We start from the raw sequence: 23,754 nt of genomic DNA on the forward strand, positions 1-23,754 counted from the left end.
CAATTAGTTAGGATCTTAACCTGACCACGTTTTCCTTTTAATGACAGAAGTTAATATCAGTGTTGTCCTTTATTGGTAATGGCACAAATAAAAGCAACTTAAAAATAAAGATCAGCTTTATTTGTCTCATGTACATAGAGTGATCTGTGTGAACAACCAACACAATCCAAGGATGTGCTGACAACAGCCCACAAGTGTCGCCACATTTCCAGCACCAACATCACATGCCCTCAACTTAGTACTGTAGCCCTAACCATAAGTCTTTGGAATGTGGGAGAAAACTGGAATATCGGGAGGAAATCCATATGGTCACAGGGAGAATGTACCAACTCCTTACAGAAAGCGGCTGGTACCAGACCCCAAATGGAGTTCACTGACAATAAAATTATTGCACTAACCATCTTTCAAAAACTACATTTATTAATAAAGTATTTTTCTGTACAAATTTAAACATGTCAGAATATGAATGCGTAACTTAAATTGTGTATGAATTCTCTTTTTTGCCTGTAGAAAATGGAAACTTTTCTTGGCATCCAACAACCTCCACTCCGGTCTTTGCTGTAATAATAGCCAATGATTCTAAGGGAGTATCTGAATTGGGACTGACTCTTACATTATGCAACTGCAGCATCAACTCAAGCTGTGATTATTCCAGATCAATCTTCAGTACGTCAAAGAACAATTCTATCTTTAAGGTATGTTAGCTATAAGAGATTTTTTTATTACTCAAACAATGCATATTTCATCTTTTAAGAGGTTACCTGATTCATTCAGCAGCTCAAAGTACAATTTGTCAGATATAGATTGAAACATATCCATCTTGAAAGCAAAATACTGACTTCTTAATATATTGCAGCTTCCATTTCTGCTTAAGGCTTACATAGTAGAATTGAATATCAAACTAGTTATTTCTTTAGTCAGAGAGTGCTGGATCTGTGGAATTAGTTGCCACAGACTGCTGTGAAGGACCAGTCATTGGGTACGTTCAAAGCAGAACTTGATAGGCTCTTGATCAATCAGGGCATCAAAGATTATGTGGAAAAGGCAGAAGAATGGGATTGAGAGGGCTGATAAATCAGACATGAAGTAGACAAGATGGGCTGGCTAGATTCTGCCATGTCTTATGGCCCAGTTTCAGATATAGAATTAACAACACAGATTAACATGATTGACACGAGGACGAAATATTCATTCATTAATAAGATTTTATGGTGGTCAGTTCTGCTCCTGTGTTACTACACCTAATGTTGGTAAAGACAGTAAAAGCAAATGTAACAAATTTAAAAATTCTAATGCATCTAAAGCTGTCCGTCTAAATACTCTGTTCATTATTTAGATCCCCAGCTGTTCCTGCACGCCAGCTTACACGGGTGATTATTGCAGTGAAGATTTTGATGCTTGCCAAGATAATCAATGCTTCCTGAATGACACCTGCAAGGATCAACCTGCACCTCTGGAAGGATATACCTGTGCTCCTTGCCCAGATAATTTAAAAGGCGATGGGTTAAAATGTTTCGGTAGGAGCATTTTTGATTTCTATTTGCTGAAGTGCATTATTAAAATACGTTCACCATAATGGAAATAAAAAGGTCAAAATAAAAATAAGTATAATACTAATAAGGATTCTTAATAGTAAAATGCTGGCCATTGAAATAGTTGAACATTTACATCATAATTTTTTGTTGCTTTAATATTGGACTAGAGTTTCGAAAATTGAATCTGACGCATTTATCAAATAACTTATTCTTAAACTTAATGTCTTAAGGACATTATAGATTTAAAGAATTAATCATATTATTTTAGTTTTAGGTATCACCCAGTTTAACGCTTTTTTATTTATGTAACTTGCCCAGTGAAATTGCAGGAAATTTTAAGGGAGCAATTTAAAATGGTTCCACTACTGAAGCAGAAGCTACAATACAAAATGCTACTCCCGGAGAGGGATAATAAATCAGCCAAGGTCAAATGGTGGAGGAGATGCAATTGGCTGAATGGCATAATTCTTCTCTTTATATCTTATGGTCATATGGATCGGTGCAAAGAAAGTGTCTCAAACTGATTTTGTCTGTATTGATTTGGCATTCTAGATTTAGATGAGTGCCTAGAAAATACATCCTCTTGCGAACAGATTTGCACGAACGTGATTGCAAGTTACAACTGCAGCTGTTACGAGGGTTACACGGTGAACCCAATGAACCACTCCTTGTGTATCGGTAAGGAACCAACAATTATTACCCAAGCATAAATAATATTACTAAAAGAAGTTCAAAAGGAGCAATATTTGTAAAGAATCTTGTCATTTTTAGATATAATCTGCAATCAACAGCATCTTTAACTGATATTGTCATTTGCTAAATGACTTTATTGTTAAAAGAAAATAATTGGTAACATTACAAATCAGAACACAATTCTGCCAATAACTGAAAGCATTACCATTTCACAGCTTGACAAAATACCACCAGTAGTACTCCAATTTTTGCTCATGCAATGTGTTCATGTATACTCTGAAAAGTTGCATCACAAAGCTGCAATGGATACGCAAGAGACTGCAGATGCTGGGATAAGGAACAACGAGCATTCTGCTGGTGGAGCTCAACATACTGCCTTATTAAACCTATGCAATGTAAGAATTGAGGGAGGCAGATCACACAGATCATTGATTCAAAGAAATATTGATTCTGGTAAATGAGCTGATCAAAAGCAAAGGAGGAATTGTGCTCAGGACCATGGTTGTTCTTTGGCACAAAATGCTACATTGATTTAGCCCTGGTGGAGATTTATTCTCATCCCATGCAGAAGCACTTTCTCTCCATTTGGTGGGACAGTGCTCAATTCACCAAAGTGCATTGCATACCACCATCACGTTTTTTTTGGTAAGAAGACATCGAGCAACCTGCATCATTGAATGTAGAACTTGTGCTTTGGCTCAGGACTAGCTTCCAAATGGTAGGGAAAGCTAATGTTTATTTTGTCTCTCAAACAAAAATCATTTGTATAGAATACATTTCCTGCATAATTTTTATTTGGACGCAGTCCTCCTCTCCTTCCCTAAAAAGACTGTTCTACATAGTAACTTTCAATTGTAAGTCACTGCCAAAGGAATTCCCACACTTTAACCAAAAAATGCTCTTACCATGTGCTGCAGTGTATGGGATCATTTCCAAGTTGCTTCAGTCTGTCCATGCACATGGATTTGAGCATGCTACACCAATCACAGGAGTCTCACGTCACGGGAATGGAACTAAAATATCAGCTGCAAATTAATGAAACAACTTGCCATGGCATATCGGGTTTATGACTGCTTATAGCACAGCAATCTTAACAAATACGTTCCCATACTCCTGTCCTATTGCTTGCCAATTATTCTCTGTCAAGTGCCTTGAATTCACCTTTTGAATAAACTGATTGCTTCCTACAAGCAGAGGTGATGAATTCCAGATTATAATTATATGCTTGGGAAAAAGGTTTTCCCCATTACAGTTTTGCTTATTAATATAAATAGGTGCCTTGATCTTTGACCATTTGCTGATGGGAACAGAGTACTTCCCCAGAAATACTATGATTTGTGGTGCCTTGTCAAATTTAACAACCAGTTTATCTCATTTAACCTTGTACCTGAACCCTCAGTGTTAAGAAATTTATATAGAATAAATCTAAATGCCTGATTATATAATAACTTGACAATCTATCTTTGTGGCATGAAATCAATAAATACATGTTTGAAATAAGTTATATTTTGTTTCATATTGAAAATGCAATCTCTGATAATATTTATATAACATACAAATGACAGTAGATTCTGTTGGTTGACCCTGCATTAACACAGGTGTGAGAATGATAGGTAATAAAATGAATTGCTGTGAAACAGTAAAAAGTTAAAGAATTGTGAAAGAGAAATACTCCTAGAAAAATAATCTGAAAGACTTATGACATATCTGAAAAATAATATATATAGTGTGTGTGCACACTCTCTATAAATCAAACATACCCAAGTATAATATACTTTTCCTGTAGATAAATTGTACTGTTTTTTTAAGAGATGTAAGTAATTCAGCTAAGTAAAATTGGAACTGTATTAATCATCTTTCAGATATTGATGAATGCAATAATACTTCCATATGTCCAGAAAATGCAGACTGTCATAACACAGTTGGAAATTACTCATGTACATGCAAGACTGGGTATGATGGAGATCCCTATAAATTATGTACCGGTACGAATCATTACTTTCAAAATAACTTATCAATAAAAGTGTGTGTGTGTGTTAAAGTTCAATTCTCTTATTTAAATACTACCATTAAGCATTGTCCTTGATAAAGAGTAAAGACCAACCAAGTTCTAAAAAGTAAATGGAGATTTCAAATGTACTCTCTTATTCAATTTCTACCTTTTATTTCCAAATTTATATTTGTCATTTCCAACTTCCAGCAATACACAAGAAAAACGCTTTAATTCTGAAATTTTGTAGCATTTTCACTGTAATCTAATGACCAAGCCTTCAGTTTGAAAGGAGATTGCTTTCTCAACAAATTCTATTACAGAAACTATTGTAAATACAAACCTTTGTAACAAATGATTATTTTCTGCCATTATCCCTACAGATACAGTACCCAATGCTAAACTTTAGTTTTACATACCGCTGTGACTTATAAGATACTCTGCCAGAAGTACGACAAGACAAAGGAGAAAAATTAGGCTGCTCAGCTGATCAAGTCTGCTCAGCCATTCCATAATGGCTGATTTATTATCCCTCTTAACCTATTCTCCTGCCTTCTTCCGGGTAACCTTTGGAACCCTGACTAACCAATAATGCTTCAACCCTGCTTTAAATGTACTCAGTGACTTGGCCTCCACAGCCATCCACTGCAATAATTAGTACAGTTTCACCATCCACTGGCTAAAGAAATTCCTTCTCATCTCTGTTCTAAATGGATGTCCCACAATTCTGAGGCTGTGCCCTCTGGTCCTAAACTCACCAAATATAAGAAATATCCTCTCCACATCCATTCTGTCTAAGCCCTTCAATATTCAAAAGGTTTCAATGAGATACTCCTCCCACCCCCCTTCATCTAAGCTCCAGTAAGAACAGGCCAAGAGCCATCAAATGCTCCTCATATGATAACCCTTTCATTCCTGGAATCATTTGTATGAACTTCCTCTGGACCCTCTCCAAAGCCAGCACATTTTTTCTTAGATAAGTGGTCATAAGCTGTTCATAGTACTCCGTGCAGTCTGAATAATGCTTCCTAAAGCCTCAACATCACATCCTTGCACTTATATTGAATCTGTGGAATTCATCGCCACAGATGCCTGTGGAGGCCAAGATATTGGGTATATTTAAGGAAGAGGTGGATAGCTTCTTGATTAGCCAGGGTATGAAGGGATACAGGGAGAAGGCAGGATATTGGGGCTGAGAAGGAAATGGATCAGCCATAATGAAATGGCAGAGCAGACTAGATGGGCCAAATGGACTAATTCTGCTCCAATATTTTATGATATTCAAGTCCTCTTGAAATGAATGCTCAACATTGCACTTGCCTTCCTTAACACCAACTCAACCTAGAAGTTAACTTATAGGAAATCTTGCTCAAATACTGCCAAGTCCCTCTGAACCTCTGATTTTTGAATTTTCTCCCCATTTAGAAAATAGTCTACATCTTTATTCCTTCTACTAAAGTGCATGACCATACACTTCCCTACACTATATTCCAATTGCTACTTCTTTGTCTATTCTCCTAATTTGTCAAAGTCTAGGGTTTACAAATGCTATGACACAGGCTGGACAAATGCTATAGCACTCCAGAGGCAATTGAAAAATTTCTCTTCAGCAGACACTGACTTTCCAAAGCTCTCACATCCTGGAAACTACTGGACCTTGCAGCTCTGTTGTCAGAACTGCAAGCTGCAAAAAAAGTTAGGGTTACCTCATCAGATTCAGAATCAGGTTTAATATCACTGTCTTATGTCATCGAATTTGTTAACTTAATGGCAGCATTACAATGCAATAAATATGAAAAAAACTGAATTACAGTAAGATATATATGTATATTAAATAGTTAAATTAAAATAAGTAGTGCAAAAACAAACTTTCAAAAATAGTGAGGTAGTGTTCTGGAGTTCAACATCCATTTAGAAATCAGATGGCAGATGGGAAGAAACTGTTCCTGAATCACTGAGTGTGTGCCTTCAGACTTCTGTACCTCCTTCCTGATGGTAACAATGAGAAGAGGGCATGTCCTGGGTGGTGGGGTTCCTTAATGATAGACGTGCTTTCTGAGGCACCACTCCTTGAAAGTGTCCTGGATACAATGGAGGCTGGTACCCAAGATGTAAGCTTCCTACAGCTTACTTAGATCCTGAGCCGTAGCTCCCCCCACCAAATCCCCCCCTTCATACCAGATGGTGATGCAGCCAGACTGAATGCTCTCCACGGTACATCTATAGAAGTTTTAGTGTTTTAGGGGACAAACCAAATCTCCTCAAACTCCCATTGAAATACAACCACTGCCTTACCTTCTTTATAGCTTCATTGATATGTTGGGACCAGGTTAGGTCCTCAGAGATATTGACACCCAGCAATTTGAAACTGCTTACTCTCTCCACTTCCAATCCTTTTAATTTTAGATGCAATTTGAGCTATGCCTAGTCACACAGACTGAATTACTTAGACACCACAAGAGGAATAAATCCTATAGTGGAGAAACCACCAAACAACATACAAGAGCAGTGGATAACTGAAGGGTTCAGGTATAAAACCAAGCATCATGCCCACAATTTTCATTCTTTGTGGAATTCATCTGCTGCCACACATAAATGCAAAGTAACCTTAGTTTTATGATCTCAATATCCAGAAACAGCTCATTCAAAGAGAAGTCTCCAGTAAAAACTTGGGAAACCAGCACCCCTATCATGGTAAACAAAACTGACGTAGAAAACTCTGTCATGAACTCTGATAGTCCTTGTCTTGTCCATAAGAAATCTCATCCCTTAAGGAAATGCAGAGGTTTCACAGAAAACACACTTGCAGACTGGAGACACTTTCTAAAGAAGCACTCGACACTTATGTTTTAAATGTTGTGCTTCAACCGCACACCAGGCAAAAATGGTGAAGCTGTCATACACTGCACTGAGTGCAACAGTGACAACACATATAAGCTCTTCTTTCAGGGCCAGCACCTTGGTTCTGGCACACCCAGAGCAGAGCACGGTGTGGAGTCAGCTGAACATCTATTAGATGTAACTACTTCCTCATGCACAGAGGTATGTGGGGAAGGCTTCTAAGCCAAATGCTGCTCTAAAACATGTCTAGCCAACATCTACCCGGAAGGACATCCCGAGAAAAAAATGAAGCATATGTGATATTAGATGATGGGAGCATTGAGCACGGTCATTTACATCTTAAGGACATGGCTGACAAGATTCCCCCATTTAACTCTTCAACTGAGATTCTCTTGTTGCTTGGCAGAGACATGATCCATGCACTTAAGTACTTGAACAGCACAATAGTTGGCACAATGCACCTTACGCCTAATGATTGGAGCTGGGTTGGGTCATAGTGGGTGAAGTCTGTCTTTATGGACCTCCCTACTATGCAGAGCAGTCTGGCCTTGGGTGGGACATTGTGACCAACACCCTTACTTTCCAGGTCACTGATACCGTTAGACCCTTTACACGTCGTGTTGTGCTATTGACTATCAACAGCTTATTTGACTCTCTTGGATTTGCTGTTTCTGTCTCTGATTTTCACCCATTGTCCAAAAACACATTGATTAGTTGGTTAATAGGTCATTGTAAATTTTCCTGTGATTAGGCTAGGGTTAAATCAGGAGCTGCTGGGTGGTGTGGCTCAAAGGGCCAGAAGGTCCTGTTCCACGCTGTATCTAAGGCAAGGACAGGCTTGGCCAAGCACAGGCAGAAGTTCAAAGCAAGAAAGAAAGTTTGTAGTAAGCTTTTCTTTTCTGTTAGTACAAAACTAGTGCACTAAGAATGGATCCAGAGGCAGTAGTTCAATGCCAATAAAAAGTATTCCAACCACTCCCCCTTTGGAAGTTTTCATGTTTTGTTTTACAACATTGAATCCAAGGGATTTAATTTGGCTTTTTTGCCTCTTTGGTCTAGTTATCTTCTCCCTAAGTTGAACAAACAGGAATGCTTCAGTCCTACAGTGCCTTCATAACTTCTCACACTTTCACAAATTCATCCTTTCTTGCAGCCACTAGATCTTCTTCTCAACACAAAGTACACTGCAGATGCTGTGGTCAAATCAACACGTACAAACAAACTGGAGGAACTCAGCAGGTTGGGCAGCATCCATGGAAATGAGCAGTCAACGTTTCAGGCCAAGACACTTCGTCAGGCCTCAACACTTCCTGACGAAGGGTCTCGGCCCGAAACATTGACTGCTCATTTCCACAGATGCTGCCCAATCTGCTGAGTTCCTCCAGCTTATTTGTACGTGTTGATCTTCTTCTCAACCTGGTAGGTTTTTTTGGATACCTGACATACCAGCAAGATTCCTCAATTTCCCACAATTATAATTCTCTCCTTTTTACACTGCTATTATGTTCTTCTCTTTGTTTCCAGAGACCTTTAGGCAGACAGCTATGAGGGCTGTTAACTGTATGTACTATGCTTTGTGAGCATTTGATGTGAATTCCACCATATATGAGAACAGAAGGAGACTTCAGCAATCGTAGGCAATGGGCAGTGCTGCATACTCAGGTTAATGACCAATATACTGGCCTTCTTTCTGTAGCAGTTCACTGTGTTTCAAGCTACCATGCCAGACCAAAGGAATGCAACTGCATGACAAGACCTAACCATAAATGACATGGCTTGGTTTATTGAACTAGCTCACAATCCATGGCATTAAAGACCCACTGCCCAATAAAGTATAGGAAAGCAGACCCATTATCAGCTACAGCAGGTACTCAAGTCCATGGCCTTTAGCAACAAGGACAAGGGCAGCATGTGTATGGGAACATCGGTATCTGAAAGTCTAACTCTTCTACCATCTTGATTTGAAAATAACTTGCTGGCTCTTCATCATCATTGGGTCCAGATCTTGTGATTCCTACCCAAGAGAACTTTGTAAGCATCTTCATCAAAAGAACTGTGCGACTCACGAAGCTGCCTTATTACCATCTTTGCAAGGACAATCAGAAAAGGGAAATGAGTGCTGGAAATACTAGTGTCAGCCAGAATTGAGAAATTCATTAATTAATTTTAAAAAGGCTTCAGTACAGCCATGCAAAATATGGGTGCCTGCTGTTTTCTACACGTATTTATTGTTCAGTTCTTCCTTTGTCGGATTCAGAACACCAGCAGCAACTTTTAAGAGGTGCAGTAAGAGATGCTGGCTAATTTTAAGAACCCAATAAACATATATATAAGCATTTATCAATTTTGGATTACTAGTTTATATAGAAAGCTAATCAATATGATTGCTGATTTTTTTTTTAAGTGTTATGTCACATGAATGCTGGTTTTCCCTAATAACTAAAACCTTGACTGCATCTCCTTCATCACTCTTCAACTATAGTGCAGGTCAGACTGCAAAGTTGAAAGCCTATTCTTATTTTTCTGAAAATCCGTAGACTGACCGTTTTAACTCATACAATGCTCTACTTCTATCAACAGCTAGTGATGGGTGCAAGTTTTGCTCCCTGGATGCACAATGTAACTTTGATGGGAAAAGTTATAGTTGTATATGCAACCAAGGATTTTCAGGTAATTTTGCCAGTCATTTTTCAAATTCATGTGCATTAAACACTGGATTTGGTGTTTTAAATACACTGTGTAAACTGTATCCTGACACATCTCACAGTGCAAGCCTTTATGTGCAAGTGCACTATGTAACAATGTGTATGTTATATCATTACTAAAAACACAGATACCAGGAATTTCCACAAAATATAATTACAGCATTTTGCTGATATATTGGAAAAGGCATGCCCAAAGAACAAAAGACAGAAAGCACCTTAATCTGATAAATTAGTGTTCCAATGTCTCCTTTCGAAATAAGTATTCTGACATGATCATCGATGACAAAAAAAAAGGCAAATCGCCAATAATTTATTGGTCAGTAATCTAATGCTGATGCACTCAGATTCAGAGCTCAACACAGCCCGAGTCAAACTTGGGTTCTGTAGTCCAAAGTCAGAGGTACAAAAACTACTATGGGCATCTAAGCAGCTTATTAAGAATGATGTTAACGAGAGTCAAAACAAATATATTCGACTGAGTCAAAGTCGAATCAAAGAAAAATGCTTAGTGCTTTATTTCTCAGATGTTACCTCAAGAATGCATCCTTGCCCAATTACGTTCAGTTAATTTATTAATAACCTTTGATCCATCATAAGGCCAGAGCAAATTAGTTGCTATTAATTTCAGAAAGTTAAACTGTATTCATAGCTGCTCATAAACAGCAGGTGCATTCTAAACAGAACACAGAACACAGGCAAGCTTAAGTTGATACATGAAAGGTATTGACAGGACTGTATAACAGTCATTTTAATAAAGTCAGACAATTTCCCTTGACATTAAATGGCAACAAAATCAATTCAATAAGTCTGCTTAACAGCAGTTCATTCTATCGGACTTCTATTGCCAAGATAAATAAGAGTAATAATACATTGTGCGTTCATCACTTCTAAGTTGCATGTCATCCTCACTAGCTCCCTGTTTTCTCTTTGTTCGATGAATCTCATTTGAAATTCCATCTTAAAGTCTTAATAATAATTCATAAATATTGCAGGATTTTTCACTAGATATTTCAATACATGTCAGAAGCAATGATAATGCTTTGTTGGCTATATAGCATAATAGTAATCCATCACAGCATATAGTGTCTTTTATTTTGAAATTAAATGCATCCTATATGAGGGAATTTCACAGTTAGTGATTTATTAATGTATTTAATAACAAATATATTAATGTAATATAACTAATTAGTATCTGTATATAACAATGTGTGTATTTGAATTGCTCAATTTCAGGAAATGGAACCACCTGCACAGCACTGAAAAGCCCATGTGATTCATCACAATGCTATCCCTCATTTTGTAACAATGGAGGGACATGCATAATCAGTTCTGATGGCTGTAAACCGGTCTGCCAGTGCCCAATTCAGTACCGTGGGGAAAGATGCAACCAGGCGGTACATCAGTTTCAAGCAGAAGCTTTATCAAGTATGTTACATTTACTGGTACTGTATGTTTGATGCTCAGATGTTTTTAGAATTGACCACAAGACCATAAGACAGGGGCAGAATTTTGCCATTCAACCTACCATTAAACCATAGCTGATTTATTTTCCCTCTTAAACCCATTCTCCTACCTTCTCCTTGTAACCTTTCACACCCTTGCTAATCAAGAACCTATTAATCTCCTCGTCAAATACAGTATACCCAATGACTTGGCCTCTGCAGCTGTTTGTGGCAATGAATTCATTGTGAACAGTTTTGGGCCCCTCATCTTAGAAAAGATGTGCTGGCATTGGACAGGGTCCAGAGGAGGTTCACAAGGATGATTCCAGGAATGAAAGAGTTATCATACGAGGAACGCTTGATGGCTCTGGATGAGGGGGATCTCATTGGAACCTTTCAAATGTTGAAAGTCCTGGACAGAGTAGATATGGAAAGGATGTTTCCCATGGTGAGAGAGTCTAGGACAAGAGGGCACAGCCTCAGGATGGAGGGGCACCCTTTCAAAACAGAGATGTGGAGAAATTTCATTAGCCAAAGGGTGATGAATTTGTGTAATTTGTTGCCACATGTAGCTGTGGAGGCCAGGTTGCTGGGTGGATTTAATACAGAGTTGGATAGGTTCTTGATTGGACATGGCATCAAGAGTTATTGGGGGGGGGGGGTGGGAATGCCGGGAACTGGGATTGAGGAGGTGAAGAAAAAAGGATCAGCCATGATTGAATGGTGGAGCAGACTCAATAGGCCAGATGGCCTAATTTTGCTCCTATGTCTTATGGTCTTATGAAATTCCACAAATTCACCACGCTCTGGCAAAATAAACTTCTCCTCAATTTCTCCTTTGTTTGAATCCTATCAAATGTTTGAATTGTTCATCTTGCAAATAATAACTAGACTTTAAACTTTTAAAAATATGATAAATAATTGAAAACACTCAACCAACCAAAGCAAGCAATTTTTCATCTAGTACATCAGAATAGATGGTTTGAAGCAGGTAGTTTGTGATATGGGGGCATTGATCTAAACAGGGTTAAATTTTACAATGAACTAAATGCCTTCAAGTAATTCAGAATAATTCTTCACAGGAGGCAAATTACAAACATTGATTTAATAGTTTAGTTAATGAAATTTCAAACATTGCAACCCAACACTGGACTTGCACCCTAACTTTTCTTTCCTGCAGTCCTATAACACCTGTTAAAATCAAAAAGGCTATATGAGTCAATTCTGGTGCAGGAGTCAAGAGACATGTTTTAACCTTCTCTATTCATTTCTTGGATGTGGATAGTCTTTATTGACAAAATGTTTTGTCAGAATTGGAATTTATAGGGTAAGGCAGGTGAATGAGGCTAAGTGATAATAAATCAGCCATGATTAAATGGCAGAGCAGAGTCAATGGAACAAATGGCCTCATTTTGCTCATTTGTTATATGGCCTTATGGAACATTTGTTCAAAAATATAACTTGTTAAATGCAGGTACTGAGAATTTCACAATAATTGTTATACCAAGCACTGTTTTATTGCAGACTTTGTCAGGATTCATTTATACTTTGAAGAACGTTTGCACCAAATCTTTGAAATACTTATCATAGAATGTTGTAATATTGATGTTTTCAGCCATGCCAAAGAGATCAGTCAATATTACATTGAGGCTACAAGGTGTGAATGTGACTGTCTTAAGCACAAGAAACAGTCCAAATTACATCTCTCTGACTAACATCACCACAGGAAAGGTATGATACAACTTTATATTGTGGTTTATTACTTCTTTTCAATACTTGGATGGCAGAGTATATGAGTATGTTATTCTAAAAATTATACATGATATAAATATGTCATATTTGTTCATTTAAAGTATTACACCAAAATAAAGTATTTTAAAATAAAGAACAACACAAGTGAATCTGCAGATGCTGGAGATAAATAAAAACACAAAATGCTGGCAGAACTCAGCAGGCCAGACAGCATCAATGGGAGGAGGTAGTGACAACGTTTTGGGCTGAAACCCTTCATCAGGAGTGAAGTAACATGGAATGGTCGAGGGGGGATAAGAAGTGGGGGGAGGGATAAATAGAGAGCTAGGAAGTGATAGGCTGGAGGGAAATGGGCTAGGGGGAAGGTGGAGAATTATGGGAAATAAAAGAGAAAGAAAGGTAGGGCTGGGGGGAGATAATAGTGAGGGGGGAAAGAGAGAAAGAGAACCAGATTAAAATAATAGATAGGGATGGGGGTAAGGGTAGGGGAGGGGTATCAACGGAGGTCAGTGAGTTGAGTGTTCATGCCGCCAGGTAGGAGGCTACCTAGGCAGGAGATGAGGTATTGCTCCATCGACCTGCGTGTGGCCTCATCTTGACGGTAGAAGAGGCCATGGACAAACATGTCGGAGTGGGAGTGGTCTGCGGTGGGTCTGCCCAATGTATAAGTGGCCACATCGGGAGCACCGAATACAGTATATCACCCCAGTTGACTCGCAGGTGAAGTGGTGAAGTTGACAGTCCTTTCAGGTGAGGTCCTTGTCCATTCATCCCCCTCATCCCTCCCTACCAACCTCCCTCTGGGCACTCATCCCTGCAAACGGAAGAAGTGCTACACCTGCCCCCACACTTCTTCCCTCACCACCATCCCAGGCCCCAGACAGTCCTTTCAGGTGAGGCACCACTTCACCTGCGAGTCAACTGGAGTGAGTCAATGGCAGAATATAGTATTAATGGTAAGATTCTTGGCAGTGTGGAGGATCAGAGGGATCTTGGGGTCCGAGTCCATAGGCCACTCAAAGCTGCTACGCAGGTTGACACTGAGGTTAAGAAAGTATACGGTGCATTGGCCTTCATCAGTCATGGGATTGTGTTTAAGAGCCGAGGGGTAATGTTGCAGCTATATAGGACCCTGGTCAGGCCCCACTTGGAGTACTGTGCTCATTTCTGGTCGCCTCACTATGGGAAGCATGTGGAAACCATAGAAAGGGTACAGAGGAGATTTACAAGGATGTTGCCTGGATTGGGGAGCATGCATTATGAGAACAGGTTGAGTGAACTCGGTCTTTTCTCCTTGGAGCGACAGAGGATGAGAGGTGACCTGATAGAGGTGTTCAAGATAATGAGAGGCATTGATCGTGTGGATAGTCAGGGGCTTTTCCCCAGGGCTGAAATGGCTAGCACAAGAGGGCATAGTTTTAAGGTGCTTGGAAGTAGGTACAGAGGAGATGTCAGGAGTAAGATTTTTTTATGCAGAGAGCAGTGAGTGTGTGGAATGGGCTGCCGGCAGCGGCAGTGGAAGCACTGGATGGCTACACCCCCATCCTACTGTCATCTGCAAAGTTGCTGATCCAGTTTCCCACATTGTCATTGCCTTCCTGTCAGCTTGAACCAGTCTGGCCATCCTCCTCTGGCCTCTCTCATTAACAAGGTGTTTTTGCCCACAGAACTGCCAATGGCAGGATGTTTTTGATTTTTGCTCCATTCTCTGTAAACTCCAGAGACTGTTATGCATGAAAATCCCAGGAAATCAGCAGTATCTGAGATACACAAGACATCCTATCTAGGACTAACAATCAGTCCACAGTCAAAGTCACTTACATCACCCTTTTTCCCATTCTGATGTTTGGTCTGAACAGCAACTGAATCCTCTTGACCATATCTGTATTGAGTTGCATGATTGGATGATTAGATGTTTGCATTAATGAATAAAGTGGCCACTGATTGTAACTGGCAACTGGGCTAATTCAATGGTTGCAAAATGCTTTGGGAATTCCCACAGCTGTAAAAATCATGACACAAATATATTAAATTATCAGGTATCAACACTCTCCCCACCCTAGATACTTTCTGTGAAATTACTCTTGATTTGTGAAGGTTTTTTTTTAAAAAAAACAGGAGCCTATTTATTCCTTTTACACAATACTGCAGTTTTTAAATCCCTCATGATTTTTTCCAGCACATGACCAGAGTTTCCTCAACACCAGTGATTGGTTTTGTCTTGCTCTTGCTAGTTCAGTTAGGAGTTTCCTAAGTTTAGGCCTGAGTCAGGAAAGTGGGCAGAAGCTGGGTTCAATAGTTTTCCATAGGGAAGTCCCATCTTACTCTTCAATTCAAACACATCAAAAGTTTTATCAGCAGAAGACTAATACATAAAATAATCAACGTATTTTCCTTAAATGGTCAGCATTTCCACCCAAAATAGAATATCGAGAATATTTCAATTTCAAAACTTTCTGAAAGATCTTAAATATGTCATTTGGAACTATATGTGTTTAAGTTACAATTACTTCATTTTCTAAGCAATTATGTGAGCTAAGATTACTAAGACATTGAAGAGAAATTATAATATTGAAATAGATCTATCTTGATTAAGATCTATAAAACAATGATATGCTTATCAGAGATAAGATCTTTCTCCCTCAACTATTTGGTATTTATGGGGCTCAAATTTATGTTTATTGATAGTAAAATTAGATGGGAAAAAGGTTTGGAAATCATTTCCAAAAAAGGATGATACAGAGAGGAAGAGCTATTGTATTTAAAACAAAACTTGACCAGGCTCTGTAAGAATCACAACCTGCAGAGCTGTGGACCCAGAGCTGGGAAGTTGGATTTACCCACAGACCATTTTTGATGGGCATTATTACTAGCAAGCTGATTGGCCTATTTTTGGTGCATATTACTATAACCCTACACATCTCCTTACATGTATCTCTACAAATACAACTATGTTTGTTTTATTGAAATTATTATGCTGCATAATTTCATTTCTCAATGTTTTAAAGATGACTATGGAGGATTTATTCATCTCTCTTTATTAATTTCTTAGGTCTACGGAATTCTGTCCAATTTAGAAAGATTTGCCGAGAATTCTAACCCTGTGTTTTGGTTGGTATATTTGAAACCTTAATCAACTACATTTCAGATAATCTTAAAAGCAAATAGTGTGCTAAAGAATAAAACTTTTCAGAATTACCTATGATTTAAACACAGGTTCAAATTGAACCAGTGAGAATGAATAATAAGTATTTATTCAGTAAAACAAATGAAAAAAAAAATTTGAATAGTAGAAATCTGAAAAAAATAGGAATTGATGACGATAGCATTAGGCTGTGGAAATGTGGTATTTCAATTCAATGAATGTAAATATGGAAGGTTAAGGAGTTAAGGACTTAAATTCAAAGAAAAGGCAGGAGGCAGAGTTGCAAAAAACTGAATGGATAGTGAACCCATGTACACTGCCTCACTACTTTTTTTGCTATCTTTTTGCACTACTTAATTTAATTTTAGTGTATAATTCTTAAGTAATTTGTAGTATCTTTTTTTATTTACCGTAATGCATTACAGCTGCAAACAACATATTTCATGACATATTAAAGCTGATTCTGATTCTGAGCAGAGTAAGATTTGCAAAAAAGTTAAGCAACTAAATAAATGCTGGTGTCATGCTAAAAAGTAATCCTTTGCTCAGAATCAGATTAGCTTCTTCCTCCAGTAGGGCATAACTTCCAATGCTCCAAGTAGATCAAATTCATGTCTAAATACGGAAGCATATGGCTGATGTGCCAAGCCTTTGCTGGGGGATGAGGAGAGAGCTCATGGTAAATCCTGGCCTTAAAGTTATAAGGCTTGGATGAAAAAATACATGGAATTCTAATAAGTGCTACCTACTAAATATCTTAGTAACAGCAGGCAAACATTATTTTTTATATTATGCAATTATCTATAGCATATTTTAATTCTTTAAATCCCTAAGATCTATGTTGAGCTTTCTGAAATAGCTCAAAATACACGTGATACATTTCTACTGCATTTGTACTGGCATGTATCCTTGTTATGGTTAGTGCTGTAGCTTTCCACAACCGCAACTCTCAATTTTGTGATACATCTCTTATTCTACATTGTTTTTGATAAATATCATTTAATTGCAGTTTTACATTTAAATGGCACATGGACAAATAACCCTACTGTTACAGGGAAAAAGTTACAAATAAACATTACTTTTCTTTGCATGTTACCCTGCGACAGGTCTCAAGGAGAAATAGTAACCACTGCTGTTGTATCATCATTCACCTACAATGGAAACAAGACCATCATTGATTACCTGAACAATAGATTGTCCACTGTGATTCAAGATGCCTTTAATAACCGACGTCGGTTTAGTCGAGACCTGAACCCTGATGATGTTCAGTTTGGACCTTTAAATGAAGATGATGTTAAGGATGTAACTACACGTAAGTGAAAGATTTTTGCAAAAAGCAGAAAATCCCACCAGTACGGTCAAAGTGCTGAGCAAGTGCCAGATGATACTGCTTTACACATTGTTTACAACACGATTTTAAAACAGATTTATTGCTTTCCAATTAATTACCAGATGTAGAATATGAACATTGAACACAATTATAATGCACAATGTTGGCAAAAAGTTAAGTAAATCCTCGATGAATATACCATTGAATGTACTAATTATAGAAGACTTGTTACTGTCGCTATACAAGAACAATGATGAAAATAACATCTCTCTCTCCTAATTTTCTCTTAACCTATGTGCACTTTTTAGTTTGGACCTTACAAAAAATTCCAAGTAACTGTAAACTCTAAACTTTGGATCAACTTCTTAAAAAATGTATCATGAATATATGTCAATTCTTGGGGAAGAAAATAAGAACGCCATTGACAAGAGAAATGACAGTGACCAAATAAATAAATTACAGATCTGGAATAAATTGCCCAACAGGCACAAAAAAGCTTTTATATTGATACTACAGACCAGCATTATAGTAAATATTCTAACTTAAATATTCATTATTCCCTTCCATTGACTCCAACAAAAGTTATTTTTCAAAAATTTAGGAGAAAAACAGAACCATAAAAATCAGCTGAAGTAAAATGGAAGCAGAATTACACAATGGGTATATGAATAATATTTGAACATTAAATTCTGGATTAAACATTGTTAAAGAGAAATATTTCAGTCAGCCCAGCTTTCAAAGTTAAATTAATGAGATTGTGTAATTAACAATTTCACAAAACAAAGACTGAAAGCATATATTTCAAATGGCATTGGTCATCAATATGAATCATTGCTCTGACATTCTGGTTGGCAGTTCAGTTTATTGCAGCAATAAACTTCATTTCATAAGTTATTAGTGTCTTTGTACTTACCTTCAGTTAGCCAGCAGTGGATTTGTAATTCTGCAGAGCACATTGGAGGACTGCATTTTGCATATTACATGGTTTTCCATGTAAAGTGAATGAATGCTAATCTCAAAATTAGATCAGGTTTCTAATAACCGACTTATGTCACAAAACTTGTTGTTTTGTGGCAGCTGCACGCTGCAAGACATAAAAATTACTTTAAGTTCCAATAAGACACAGTTCAAAAGATATACGAGCAGAATTAGTCAATTTTGCCCATTGAGTTTGCTCCACCATTTCATCATGGCTGTCCATTTCCTGCCTTCTCCCCATAACCCTTTATTTTCTGACTAATCAAGAACTCTGCCTAATGTTCTTGGCCTCCACCGCTGCCTGTGACAATGAATACAACAGATTCACCACTTGTTGGCTCAAGAAATCTCCTTATCTCTGTTCCAAATGGTCAACCCTTTATTCTGAGGCTGTGTCCTCCGGTCTTACACTCCCCCACCAGAGGAAGCATCCTCTCCACATTCATTCTGTTGAGGCCTTTTAACATTCAATTGGTTTCAATAAGATCTTCCATTATTCTTCTGCATTACAGTGTGTACAGGCTCAGTGCCATCAAAAGCTCCTCATATGATAAGCCTTTTAATCCTGGAATCATTTTGTGAACTTCCTGTGAACTGTCTTCAATGTCAGTACATCTTTCTTAGACAAGGGGCCCAAAAATGCTCACAAAACTCCAAGTGAAGCCTCACCTGTGCCTTACAAAGCCTCAGCATTATATCCTTGCTTTTATATTCTAGTCATCTCAAAATGAGTGCCAACATCACATTTGCCTTCCTCACCACTGACCCAACCTACATATTAACGTTCAGGGACTCCTGCACGAGGACTCCCAAGTCCCTTTCCAGCTCAGATTTTTGAATTTTCTCGCCATTTAGAATATAGTCTATGCTTTTATTTCATGACACTGTACATATACATCATGATACTGTATTCCACCTGTCCTTTTTTGCCAGTTCTCATCTGTCTAAGATGACATCCTCATCCTACTGTAGACTTTCTGCTTCCTCAATACTAACTGCCCCATCACCTACCTTTGTATTTTCCTCAAACCAGGCCACAATGCCATCAATTCTATCATCCAAATCATTGATATATAATGTAAAAAGCTGTCCCAACACAGATCCTTGTGGAAGACCGCTAGTCACTGACAGCCAACCAGAGATGGTCCTCTTTATTCACAGTCTCTGCCTTCTGCCAATCAGCCAATGCTCGATCCATACAAGTACCTTTACTGTAATACCAGTGTGTGACACCTTGTCAAAGACCTTCTGAAAATCTAAGTATCTGTACACAACATCCACCAGTTCTCCTTTGTCTATCAAGTTTGTTATTTCTTCAAACAATTCCAACAGATTTGTCAGGCAAGAGTTCCCCTTAAGGAAACCATGCTCACTCAGGCCTATTTCATCATGTGCCTCCAAGTACCCCGAATCTACATAATTAACAATCAAATCCTACATCTTAACAACCAGTCAAGTCAGACTAACTGGCCAATAATTTCCTTTCTTCTCTCTCTCTCCCTTCTGGAAGAGTGGTGTGACTTCTGTAATTTTCCATTCCTCATGAACCATGCCAAGATCCATTCATTCTTGAAAGATTATTACTAATGCCTCCATGATCTCTTCAGACACCTCTTTCAGAACACTGGGGTGTAGACCATCTGGTCCAGGTGATTCATCTACCTTCAGGCCTTTCAGTTTTCCAAACACCTTCTTCCCTAATAATGCCAACTTCATTCACATCTCCTCCTTGACACCCGTGAACTTCCAGCATAACGCTAGTGTCTACCACAGAGATAACTGATGCAAAATATTTATTCAGTTCATCTGGCATTTCCTTGCCCCCATTACTACCCCTCCAGCATCATTTTATCTACTCTCACATCTCTTTTACACTTTATATATCTGAAAAAAACTTCTTGTATCCTCTTTAATATTATTGACTAGCTTACGTTTGTATTCCATCTTTTTCTTCTTTATGACTTTTAGCTGCCTTCTATTTGTTTTTAAAAGTTCCCCAATTCTCTAACTTCTATTATAATAAACCACTATTTTTTGGTTTATTATATGCCCTCTTTTTGGCTTTGATGTTGGCCTGGCTTCTCTTGTTGCATCATCCTGCCTTTATAATATCTCTTTCTTGGGATGTATCTATCCTGTGCCTTTTGAATTGTTCCCAGAAACTCCTGCCATCCTTGCTAGTGTTTCCTTCCAATCAATTTTGGCCATGCCTCTGCAATTCCTTTTAGTCCACTGTAATACTGATACGTCTGACTTTAGCTTCTCCCTCTCAAACTGCAGGACAAACTCTATCATTTTATGATCACTGACCCCCAAGGTTTGCTTTACATTAAGATCTCTAACCAATTCTGGTTCATTCCACAACACTTAATCCAGAATAGCTGATCCTGTAGTGGGCTCTACCAACAAATAAATACTTAAATAGTGAAAAGGATGAAGAGCAAGGTAGTGTTCGGGGACTGCTGAGCAATCTGATGGGGGAGTGGGAGAAGTTGTTCCTAAAGTGTGGTCTTCAGGCTCCTGTACTTCCTGCCCAATTACTACAGTAATGAGAAGAGAGCATGTTCCAGATGGTGAGGGTCCTTAATAATGGATGCCACCTTCTGGAGGCATCACCTTTTGAAGATTTCCTCAAAGAAGGGAGGGTTGTGGCAGTCAGGCCGAGTCTACAACCCTTTGCAGTCTCCTTTGGTTCCTTACGTTAAAGTCTCAGTATGCAGCAGTGACGCAACTGTTCAGAATGCTGTCTTCCACACAACTGTGGAAATTTGCAAAAGTGTTTAGTGACGTAACACACCTGCTCAAATGGTTCATGAAAATATAGGTGTTGGAATGCCTTCGTCATGATTGCATCAATGTATTGGCCCCATGATAAACCCTTTGAGATGTTGATATCCAGGACCTTGAAGTGCTCACCCTTCTCACCACTCAATGAGGGCTGGTGTGTATTCTCCCAACTTTTTGTATCTGAAGTCCACAATCAGCTCCTTGATCATGATGAAGGTCAATGCAAGATAGATTCCACACCATTCAACCAATCAATCTATCTTATTTCTGTATGCTTCCTCATCACCATCTGAGATCCTGCCATCAATGGCTGCAGATTTATAGATGGTGTTTGAGCTGTGCTAAGCCACACAGCCATGAGTGTTGAGACAGTAGAGCAGTGGGTTCAGCACACAGTGTTAAATTGTGCCTGTATGGACTGCAAGCAAGGAGGAGATGTTATTATTGATCTGCATTGAGTGTGACCTCACAAAGGAGAAGTGAGGTCCAGTTGCAGAGGGAGGGAGAGCAAGGGTAGAAAAGATAGCAATATCCAGAATGGATTTGTAATTGAGGTCACCAAATGGACTATTTGGTTTGAACAAGAGCGAGAACATGTTTTATGTTCAAATTAGTAATGGACAATTTAGCACAAAATACTTGTACTTTCTTCTTACAGTATCAACTGAGGATTTGTTGAGGTACTTAAGCTGCAATCAAAGTACTTTTAGCGGGTACAAACTAGAATGGGATGATGAAAAAGGGGCAATTTGCCAATCCCCCTGTGAGATGAATTACTGTATGAATGAAGCCGAGTGCCAGCATCTGACAACTGGACCTTCATGCAAGTATGGAATTAAATCATTTTAATACCTTTTGATTTTTAATATTTTTAAACATTTTACATTTTGGATCTTCTATGCATACAGTTTTGTCAGTTCAACATAATACAATGGTATTATACAGAAACTTCTGAATACCTTCATAATTTGCTGCACTGTGGATAACATCACTCACCCAAACACTGAACTGATTCCATAACCTGTGGACTCATTTTCAAGGGCTCTACAACTCACATTCTCAATATTTATTACTTATTTATTATTAAGTTTTCTTTTCTTTTTTTGTATTGGTACAACTTGTTGTCTTTTACATATAGGTTGTTTGTATTTGCTATGTGCAGTTTTTCATTGATTCTTTTCCAATATTTTTATTAATTTACATTAAGAATACACAGTTCAAGTAAAAATATATATATCAATATATTATACTAAATCACATATAAAGACTCCTTACCCTATATTCATACAGATTGATTAATTTGTAACATTGAGATATAGTAATTTTATTATGTTAAAAAAAATCTAACCCACTACCAAAGCTGATTAGTAAAGAAGGAAAAAAATTATTAGTCATCATCTGTGCTTTAACAGCAAATCAAAGGTTTTGAAAATAATTTAGAAAAGGTCCCCACCATGTTTGAAAGTCTTGACCAGATTCAGAGATAGAACATTGAATCTTCTCTAAGTTTAAACATGATATCACATCACGTAACCATTGGGCATGAGTAGGAGGGGCTGCATCCTTCCATTTAAGCAAGAGCATCCTTCTGGCCATAAGAGAAATAAAAGCCAAGATGTGCAAGTCAAATGAATCCAAAATAATATCCTTTTCTCCAACAATACCAAATAAAGCAGTCAAAGGATTAGGCTTAAAGTTTACTTTGAAAAGTATCGAAAAAGTTTGAAATACTTCTTTCCAATATTTTCCAAGACTCGGACATGGCCAAAACATACGAATGAGTGAAGCTTCTCCATTATTACATCTATCACAATACGGAGATATATCTAAATAAAAACAAGACAACTTATCCTTGGTTATATGGGCCCTGTGGACCACTTCAAATTGTAGGAGGGAATGGCGGGCACATAACGATGAAGTGTTAACCAATTTAAAAATTTGATTCCAAGTTTCCACAGAAATTCAAGTCTGTAAATCATGTTCCCAAAGATTTTTAATTTTATCTAAAGGAACACTTCTCATTCCCAACAGCATATTATAAATATTAGCTGTAGATCCATTACAAAAAGTTTTCAAATTAAAAATTACATCTAGTAGATTCTTATCAAGACTTTTAGGAAATGTATACCTATTTGAGACCATAAAAAATCTCTTATTTGTAGCTATCGAAAAAAATGAGTTTTGGGTAAACTATATTTAGTTGACAGTTGTTCCAATGAAAAGAGACTTCTCTCTACAAACAAGTCCCGAAAGTATTTAATACCTAACCTATCCCATTCTTTAAAAGCCACAGTAATCATAGAGGGTTTAAAAAATAATTAGAAAAAAATGGAACTCGAAAGAGAAAATCTCAATAAGCCAAAATATTTTTGGGATTGCATCCAAATTCTCATAGTATGTTTAACTACCAGATTATCAGTTAACTTACTCAGAGACAGAGGAAGTGAGGATCCAAGAAGAGAAATAATAGAAAATTTACAGAGTTAGCTTCTAAAAAAAACCCCACATCGGCAATCCTCATGATTAATGTAATACAAGCAAAATGTAAGATTTCTT

The 23,754-nt window shown here is 37.9% G+C and overlaps 1 protein-coding gene across 1 annotated transcript in view; it reads left to right on the forward strand.

Moving 5' to 3' along the window:
* The window catches only part of LOC140724355 (mucin-4-like), a 74,914-nt gene that overhangs the window by 45,567 nt on the left and 5,593 nt on the right, over positions 1-23,754 (forward strand). Inside the window, exons 16-25 of the mRNA XM_073038809.1 lie at positions 511-695; positions 1,337-1,517; positions 2,088-2,213; positions 4,091-4,213; positions 9,640-9,729; positions 10,998-11,189; positions 12,822-12,937; positions 16,011-16,069; positions 17,210-17,415; positions 21,857-22,025. Coding sequence (XP_072894910.1) covers positions 511-695; positions 1,337-1,517; positions 2,088-2,213; positions 4,091-4,213; positions 9,640-9,729; positions 10,998-11,189; positions 12,822-12,937; positions 16,011-16,069; positions 17,210-17,415; positions 21,857-22,025 — 1,447 coding nt within the window. The remainder of the gene's footprint in view (positions 1-510; positions 696-1,336; positions 1,518-2,087; positions 2,214-4,090; positions 4,214-9,639; positions 9,730-10,997; positions 11,190-12,821; positions 12,938-16,010; positions 16,070-17,209; positions 17,416-21,856; positions 22,026-23,754) is intronic.

Source organism: Hemitrygon akajei, chromosome 3 (genome assembly GCF_048418815.1).
Source record: "Hemitrygon akajei chromosome 3, sHemAka1.3, whole genome shotgun sequence".
In the NCBI taxonomy this organism is placed as follows: domain Eukaryota; kingdom Metazoa; phylum Chordata; class Chondrichthyes; order Myliobatiformes; family Dasyatidae; genus Hemitrygon; species Hemitrygon akajei.